The 10,102-nt window shown below is 33.8% G+C and overlaps 2 protein-coding genes across 2 annotated transcripts; both read left to right on the top strand.

The window, feature by feature from the left end:
• On the top strand, positions 1-1,042 carry LOC144962008 (uncharacterized; the record flags this gene model as incomplete). Its single annotated transcript, XM_078895004.1, is given in 1 exon segment — positions 1-1,042. A coding segment is annotated over 1 exon segment (732 nt). The 3' UTR covers positions 803-1,042.
• A 135-nt stretch (positions 1,043-1,177) lies between these two features.
• Positions 1,178-5,001, top strand: LOC144962007 (uncharacterized). Its single transcript, XM_078895002.1, has one exon. The coding sequence runs from the start codon at positions 1,191-1,193 to the stop codon at positions 1,944-1,946; it is 756 nt and encodes a 251-aa protein (XP_078751128.1). The 5' UTR covers positions 1,178-1,190; the 3' UTR covers positions 1,947-5,001.
• The last annotated feature ends 5,101 nt before the right edge of the window (positions 5,002-10,102 follow it).

Raw genomic sequence — 10,102 nt, 5'->3', positions numbered from 1 at the left:
GCATTGGTTCAATTCCCTGATGGATTTGACGCAATAGTGATAGTAATTCCTTACACCGCACGTTTGGACGATGAAGAAAAAACGGACTATAAACACCATGGTTAGTCTTATGGGTCACCAGTCTGTGGAAAGTCATGGGATAATAGCAATGAGTCATGGCGACGCATATAGACGTGATTATCCGGATAGAAATGTTGCTGACTGGCTGGAAGATCTGCCTTCAAATCATCAGTGGGTAAATGCCCTCTGTCACAAAAGATGCGTTCTCTTTGACAACGTCACCACAGATAACAACGTTAAAGACAGCCAAAGACATAATTTGATCAATATCATAGACAATCTTGGAACACGTAATCGATATATTCCAGAAATTTGTCTCGTTCCAGTTGAAAGGAGACATATAGAAATCAGATATAGAGAAAAAGTAATCAAATACATTAAGGGATTGAATGCTTTAGACGTTCTGAGATACAAACTTCAGATTGCAATAAGAGATGAGGAAACTTTCGATATCAGAGCTGAAAGACTAAGAACTGATGCCAAAAGAATTGTTCAGATGTTTACAAGTGATGGAGTCTTTGGCGCAAACGAATTACAAACATTGTTAAATAAAATGAACTCATTGAATCAGAGAGCGCCATTTTTACATAATGCGGCAAACGAAATTCACGAAGCTGTTCTTAGTTTGCAAAACAAAATTCACACAAAAATGGCATCAACTGAGTACTGGCAAAATGTGAGAAGACGGATTGCAGATTTTTTTGAAAGGATATACAATTATTCGTATTGTGTGATATTGTAAGCATATAATAAATACAAGTAAACAAAGATATGACATTTGAGTATTATACGCAATTGTGTTACACAACTGAAGGATTCCACTCGTGTAAACGAAAGTAACAAAATGTTTTGTACATACCATCCATATCAGTTCATCGAATGTTCATTCTTTTGGGGATAGGGAATTTGTGGGTACACATTATTGGTTTGACCAGCATCTTGTTTGGGTTTCAAATTTATTGAAGTTTAAGTTGTTAATGTTTTTGTTGATGTTTTGTTAATGTGTCGTGTTATTGTTATTGATATTTATTTGAGTTTTGATTTTATTGTTCAGAAAAATAAGCCCCATTGATATTTCTATTTTGTGTGCCTCATTAACTCCACAGAAACAACATCAAGGACAGGGAATTATGGCAGCTCCAGGAGACATCAATTTACTTTTAATTGGGAAATCTGGTAATGGTTTGAGTTCGACATGGAAAACCATTACAGGTCAAGACGACATTGAAATAAGAGGGGGATGGACCGCGGTGACTCCAAACTATCAAGTGGGGCAAATTCAAGTTGGAGAGAGAATTATCAAGGTCGTTGATACCCCTGGAATCTTGCAAGATAGCCCGGCAAGAATTAAATTAATGCTTTCCTCTGTTGCCCAAGCATGCAAAAGATTTCCAGAAGGTTTCAATGCAATTATTTTGGTTCTGTCGTATAGTGGTCGTTTCAACGAGGGTCACTCCATTATTATTGATAGTTTGAAAAATACTCTAGGAAAGAAAGATTGGCTGAAGACCCACGGTATTGTTGTTGTGACGTCTGGAGACAATTTCCAGCGTGATTTCAGCGACAGCAAGTTGACTTTCAAGGATTGGTGTAAAGAGCAAAAAGGGTTTATGAATCAGATTTTACAAGACTGCAATTTTCGATGCATTTTGATTGACAATGTCACTAATGACCAAGATCTCATGAAACGACAACGTCAAGATTTGATTTCTATCGTTGACAAAATGCAGGGAGGACGAATTGTAATTTCTGAAGGGGAAAATTCTAGCATTGAAAGGATAATGTCGATTTTATGGGAATTCCGGAAGTGGGTCGGTGTGGGAGTTCTTTTTGTTTGTGTCATGGTTATTATTAACACCGGGCCATTTTCGAGGCATCTTCACTAGATCATTGGAGTTCTTGTCTTCTTTTTGGAATAATAGTTACAAGCTTAAACCTAAACAATATTAGCCTGCAAAATGCATATTAATCATGTAATGTGTGGCCAACACGGTTTTATGATGGGATGAGCTAAAAAATGTTTTTTTAAATTGAGCTTTTATATAGCGCAATATCCACTTAACGTGCTCAAAGCGCTTTACAACAGGTCCCTGGTCAACTGTTCAACAGCAACATTTGACATGTAGGACGAGACATGACGCTTGTTAGGCGATATTACAATTTTTCGGACAAAGATAACGCTGTTAACGGCCAGGTACTCATTTTACACCTGAGTACGGTGAGAGAATGTGAGTAAAGAGTCTTTTCCAAGGACTCAACTATGCGTCGAGCGAGGCTCGAACCCAGGACCTTCCGATCCGAAAGCGAGTGTCATACCACTAGACCACATAGCCGCACATTGAAATATTGATGCTTACAACTGTTTAGTTAAAGCTTAGATTACAAACTACCATTTAAAACAAATGCTCTCATTCTGGAGGATAAGTTTTGTTTCTAAACCTACAAAAATCCAAAATCTCCTTGTTCTTATCATGATGATTTTAACACTCTCCTTACCAAATATAGGGAAAGTCGTCACATTTGTTGCAATACGAAAAACGTATTCATTGTTCAGACATACATATTTTATACAAATTTTAAGGATGTATTTTTTTTAAAAACGTGTTAATATTCCAGGCATACATGTGTGGTGACTTATTTCAGTGGAACAAGCCATCATTTATCTTTCTAGCTCTTTTTTTTTCCTATGCTTGTTTTTTAATGAAACACACTGTATTTCTAATTTATTGATTTATTCCCCTGATGTCTGATTAACTAATTCATAATCATATTGTGTCTGTCACTGGTAGAATTTGCCTTTGTTGTGTGGACACCATAATCATTATATGTTTGTCACCTGGTATATTGTTCATTAGTTTTTTTCCCCAACACCGTGGCCACCATAATCATTATATGTTTGTTTTCTGGTATATTGTTCATTAGTTGTGCCCACACTGTGGACACCATAATCATTATATGTTTGTCACCTGATACATTGTTCATAAATTGTGCCCAACACTTTGAACACCATAATCATTATATGTTTGTCACCTGATATATTGTTCATTAGTTGTGCCCAACACTGTGAACACCATAATCATTATATATTTGTCACCTGATATATTGTTCATTAGTTGTGCCCAACACTGTGAACATCATAATCATTATATATTTGTCACCTGATATATTGTTCATTAGTTGTGCCCAACACTTTGAACACCATAATCATTATATGTTTGCCACCTGGTATATTTTCATTAGTTGTCTAACACTGTGGACACCATAATCATTATATGTTTGCCACCTGGTATATTTTCATTAGTTGTCTAACACTGTGGACACCATAATCATTATATGTTTGTTTTCTTGTATATTGTTCATTAGTTGTGCCCAACACTTGGAACACCATATTCATTGCATTATGTTTGTCACCTGGTATCTTGTTCATTAGTTGTGTCTAACACTGTGGACACAAAGCATTTTAATTTGAATTAGTCCTCTGATTTCGGACTGACACATTCATAATCATTGTTCGTTATCACCTATACTCTTATGTTCGTTAGATGGGCCCAGCACCGTGGACACCACAATGGCCGCAATTACATGTGAACATCAAACTAAGGCTCTAGTGTAAGATAACTATCTGCAAAAAATGTGTATGAAAATTGTATTTTTTTATTTGTCTGGCACTGTTTCATGCTCACTTGGTTCAGATATTTAATTTATCTTACACGTAAACAAGATTTCAAATGGCTTGATTATTTCTGCAAGTGCAAAAAAAAATAATGAAAATAAGATAAGATAAGATAAGATAAGATAAGATAGGATGAGATAAGATGTACTTTATTGATCCTGAATGGAAATTATCAAAATGTTACACATCATTTATCGTTATATTCGCACAGATTTATACACTGTCATGAACTAATTGATGAAAATACGTAGCTAATTAAAAGCAAAATTACCTTTACCTTTACCGATGTTCCATGTCGGACACGACGTTGGAGATCATGGTTCGCCAGCTCTCTCTCTCTCATCTGCGAGTTTCGCACATTGATTTATGGGGCTTCCTACGTACGCTGCGACATTTCCAAGCCAGCTTGTCCTTCTTCGTCCTCGACCACGCTTGCCTTCTATCTTTCCCTCTGCAATGTTCTTCTGTAGTGAGTCGTGCCTTCTGATGTGGCCGAAATATTGGGTTATCCTCTTTCTAATAGTTCAAATGATCGTTGTTGATGTTATTCCTAAAGTTTGGAGTACTTAATGATTTGTTTTCTTTTACTTCCAGGATACCGTTGCAATTCTTCTATAGGTCCACATCTCAAAATGCTCTGAGTTTCTTTTCTAGTGTTTTTGTCAGAGACCATGTTTCACATCCAAAGCAAAATAAACATCAAATATAATAAAATAAATTGAATATCCATAAAATATACAGCAGTTACAAGCAATGCTATAAAAATTGGACATGAAAGTAGAGTAGAGTTGTAATAATGGATTTGTAATATAACTAGAATTTTGAAAATAGATGGTGAAGGATTGAACATAGCCAGACCAGGTGTAAAAAGTAAATTTGAATGTATAAATATATAAATAATGTAGATATAGCACAATGAAAAATTTAATAAATAAATAGATTTTGGAGAGAACTAATTGATGAAACTACGAAGCTAACTATAAAAACAAACTTTTATACGTTTTGTTATGTAAATAGAATTTTGAAAATAAATTGGGAAGGATTGCATATAGCCAATACAGTTGATAAAAAGTAAAAATAAAGCATGGTATTTGAATGTATAAATAAATTATAAATAATTTAGATATAGCACTATGTAAACATGCATAAATAAATAGATTTTAGAGCGAATATAGTATCTTTCAAATGTCATGTAGTAAAAAGCATCCTAAAGTTTCGTATTGCTCATGGTAAAAATGAATTAAAATATCTTTGTCTTTTGGTTTTCATGTGTATTAGTCTGTTACTCCTGTGGCTTATTTTGATTTCGTTGTACAGAGGGTGGAACTCGTCTCTTTGAATTTTGTTAATCTTAACATTAGCAATATCTTTGTGGAAATCTTCAATATTGTTCCATCCATCATTTCCTAACATTCGATTAGCATGCTTTATTATTCTATTTATTTTTATTACTTCAGATTTTTTACAATTTCCACCCCAATCAGCTACAGAGAAACAAAAAAAAAAAAAGACTTACGATGCAAAATTTATAAAACAAAGATAAAATTGCTTTGTCAACATTTATGGAGTACAGTCTCCTCATCATGAATAATCTTTTCTTCATCTTATTAAGCATGAATGATTTGTCCAGTCTAATTTTTCATTGACAATTATACCGAGATATTTATACTCCTCTACCTTTTCGTTTTTAATAATTATATTTTCATGTATGTTACCATCTTTCCTAAAATCAAATATAATTTCTTTAGTTTTCTTTACATTAAGTTCTAGATAGTTATTATCACACCATTCAACAAATCCTTTAATTTCGTTATAATAATTCAATACATCATCTCCGGTTGTTATCAAGGCATGGATGGCGGTATCGTCGGCATACTTTAAAATATTCACATTACTTGTGGTGCTTATGCAGTCATTTGTGTATATAACGAAAAGTGTTGGAGCAAGAACAGTTCTTTGGGGTGCTCCAGTGTTGGTGATAAGGATAGAGGATTCAACTTTGTAGTTCTCATCATCCGTGAGAGAAACGAATTGTGGTCGGTCCGTCAAGACTTCTAGTACTCAGAGTGTAATCGAGTAATCCATGGACAGTAGATTAGTATGTGAGGCTGGATGATGTTGAATGTACTCGAAAAGTCTATCTTCAAATATATATATAAATAAATATAATAAATAAATTTAAATTAAATAAACTAAAGGTCTACGAATAGGGTTCTGACATACCCCTTTGGAGTGTCTAAGTGTTTGAAAGTGTTGTGAGAAAACACTAATATAGCGTCGTCCACCCCACGTCCTGATTTGTAAACAAACTGGTTTTTGTCTAGATGTTGTTGTGTACTTTGTTGTAGAAATCTTTGTTGAATAATCATTTCTAGACATTTCATAGGGATGGATGTCAGCGCGACAGGACGAAAATCATTCAATAAGCGATCACACAACTCGTAGATTATTATAAAATACAATGAACAAAAAATTAAAATAACAACTTCAAAACAGAACAAATTACAAAGGAAGTTTCTGCAAGTAAATCTCAATGATATCTTATTTTTCAAATAGGTAACTTGTGATAACAAGTTTGAACACCATAATCATTATATATTTGTCACCTGATATATTGTTCATTAGTTGTGCCCAACACTTTGAACACAATAATCATTATATGTTTGTCACCTGATATATTGTTCATTAGTTGTGCCCAACACTTTGAACACCATAATCATTATATGTTTGTCACCTGATATATTGTTCATTAGTTGTGCCCAACACTTTGAACACCATAATCATTATATGTTTGTCACCTGATATATTGTTCATTAGTTGTGCCCAACACTTTGAACACCATAATCATTATATGTTTGTCACCTGATATATTGTTCATTAGTTGTGCCCAACACTTTGAACACCATAATCATTATATGTTTGTCACCTGATATATTGTTCATTAGTTGTGCCCAAACTGTGGACATCACAGAATAAGAATACTCAAATGTTATGTCCACTCAACACTTCTCTACGGCTCAGAAACATGGACCTTGAACAAACAAATAGAGAAAAGAATTGAGGCCTTTGAAATGTGGACTTTCCGTCGCCTTAGAAAAATCAGTTGGAAAGAAAAGAAAACAAATCAAGAAGTCTGTGACATCCTTGATATCAGACCGACCCTAATGAAAGTAATAAAAACAAGAAAACTTAAGTATTTTGGACACCTAAGACGCCATCAAACTGTCAACAAGGACATTCTTGAGGGTAGAGTTGAGGGGAAAAGAGGAAGAGGCAGGCCAGCAAGAACTTGGATAGATGATGTGAGGACATGGACAGGATTGTCGGCAGCCGAATGCAGTCAGCAAGCTGTCACTAGGGAAGATTGGCGTGTCATTTCAAGTCGACCTCAACCCATGAGATGACACTGGAAGAAGAAGAAGATAACAGACAGTTCTTGGAAGTTTATTTTATGCACTTTTGCATTCGCTTGTATTTCCGTTATGTAAAAGCAAAATTAATGATTGTTTATTGTATCTTTCGTTCACGTAGCTTTGGTTCATTACATGATAATTACCATGGCAAATTCCACATCTCGCACGTGATAAAGTTATATATACACATACAATATACAATCCCCTTCCACCCCACCCCCGTTACGAGCGTCGTGTTCAATGATATGATTTTATCAACACAGATGGTGCAAAGATTCTTTACATTGTAACATATGTCATCTAAGTATATCTGATTTTGTATGTGTGTGTGTGTGTGTATGTGTGTATATGTCAATATATATATATATATATATATATATATATATATATATATATACATATATATATATATATATATATATATATATATATATATATATATATATATATATATATATATATATATATATATATATATATACACACTTTTTTTTTCAATAGGACTTCGATGTCTAAGGAAGAAAAAAAATATCGTACCTAAAATAGAGAAAACTTCCTTCAAAAACAATGTCAATGTCAGACTGACAGTCCATTTTGAATTGTATTCGTCACTTTATATTTATAGATGTGACCTTCCTTTTCTCTCTCTCTCTGGCCACCAATCACTGTCGTTGTTTACATTATGACGACTGCCTGAGAGGCGTGGTTATCATGGTGTCTTTGTCATCACACCATGTTCAGTAACGCCATTGAGAACAACAAACAAAAACAAGCAACAGAAAATTACATAATAATTAACAAGGGCTGTCACCCATCCGGACAAGGTAATAATAAAGGGGACATAACTCTATCATTAGTACAGGTATAATAACAATTACGCAGTTATTTCCCATCCATTACATTCCTTCACAGTTCTACTAATACTAATAACTTTAACTCTCTCCTTACCGGTGATTTTCTTTATTTTCCCTAAATGGCTGGCTTACCCAGCAGAAAAAAATGATTTTTAAAACTGAAACAAGCTCTCTACAAAACAAATGTATGTTCTTATTAATTAAACAAAGATCATTCTTCAAAGTTTGTGACGTACAAAATAAATTTGAATAATAAAAAATGTCTATTGTGTCATAACAAACGTGACGATTTTGCTGTAGGTGGTAAGGAGAGGGTTAATTAAGTAAGTAATTCGATTGTTTTGATTTTTTAACCTTGGCTGGAGGAAGGAATAAAATGACAACAAATAATAAGAAGGAAAAAATTTCAGAATAGTCCTGAATAATTCCTCCCCCCCTCCGCCCATCCTTTGTTTCCATGATTATGATTTTAACAAAAATTGTGTTTCCAAAAACTTGGACAGAGTATTCTTCTTTGTTTATTTATTATGGGTTGCATCAATTTTGTTTTCCTTTGTTCTTACAGGTTAAGCCTTTTGTAAAGAACTGATGATACCAAATTTTCTTTTCTGTTTATAACTAAGGCCAGATATTGTATTTTTCAGTTACGGTATAATATAAATAATATAATATTCACTGAAAATAAAGTATGTTGCTGCTTGAACAAACATGTTTTATTTTTTTTAAAGGGGTGAGATCTGAAGTAGATATTCTCTCAGCAATAAGGCAGAGTTAACCTTCTTGAATAAACTAAAATAAACGATATTACGGCGTCACTAAAGACATGAATGATATATATATATATATATGCATTAAAAAATATTTTGAAGTGTCACAAATTACATCTTTTTTTTTCTTTCAATCTCTTTTCACAACACACAATGGGTAATAAGCAACTCATTTACGTGAACATACCTACAAGTTTGATGACCCTTTGTAATGATTTGTTTTTTTGTTTTTGTTTTAGTGTTTTACGGCATTTGCAACACATTAAGGTCATATCAGCGCCAGTAAAAAGGAAGATAATGGGATAGTTAAAAGTTTTAGAATTACAATTAAAGCACCCAAGAAAAGGTAAGACAAAGGGGAATTGGTTCAAATAGGAAATAGATATAGATTCCAAGAGCACACTATCAAAGTACTTAGTTTGAGATCACCTAAAAGTCTCATCCAGACACAAGCACAGGTCCCAACTAAGAGGAATACACTCAAATGTTTACTAATCATATAATATAATATGTAAACTAAACATAAAACAATGCATAACAGAGAGATGATTTACAAAGAAGAAAATATCATCTCCCAAAACTATAACCATACATTCGACTGTTTCCCTCCCAGCCAAGGATCAGGACAATAAGTAATTTCATTCCAAGACAATGACAGGAAACAATTAGAAAACGGGTATGGGGGATAGAAGACACAGCATGTACCTCCCTGCCCACTATGGGAGGTCAGGATCCCCACCCAGATTGTAATGATTTCATTCTCAAATAATATACATTCTGCGAAGGGCAGTCATTGACAATTCTTTTTCTACTGCTCCTGTTTTAACATTGGGTTGTGGGTTGAAAATATATTATCATATACAATCTGACACATTTTCATCACCAAGTCACTTCTAATATTTATCTTCCATACGATTTCTGTCTGTCCATCAACTATTGTTTTATCACTGAATTTCAAATGTGTGTACCTACCAACCGATTGCTAAATTTACAGGTCTGATAACCCAATTCTTTATGGGCTCATTGTTGTAATGGAAATCTCAAAAAAATTATCCATTACAACAATGTTAAACTAGCCCGGAAGTGGGTTTGGATGTCAGACCTGCATAAGGTACACGTCGGTACCAACGCATCAATCTGATATTATGTCGGAATGTACAAGAGGAAGAAATTTCTTTTTTAAAGTCAGAGTGATAAGAGTGAAGAATTTTTTTTTTTTTTTTTAAAAGTTTGAGAAACAAATCTGAATGTACTCGAATAAACCATTTATTTCAATCAAAGTGTCTGAGTTGAGCTCAAAAATTAAGGTTTAAACATCAAGTTCATCTTGGCATA

Source organism: Berghia stephanieae, unplaced genomic scaffold (genome assembly GCF_034508935.2).
Source record: "Berghia stephanieae isolate SIO BIC M18660-M18661 unplaced genomic scaffold, UCSD_Bste_1.3 scaffold535, whole genome shotgun sequence".
Lineage (NCBI taxonomy): Eukaryota > Metazoa > Mollusca > Gastropoda > Nudibranchia > Aeolidiidae > Berghia > Berghia stephanieae.
This window is presented reverse-complemented; position numbering and strand designations above follow the sequence as displayed.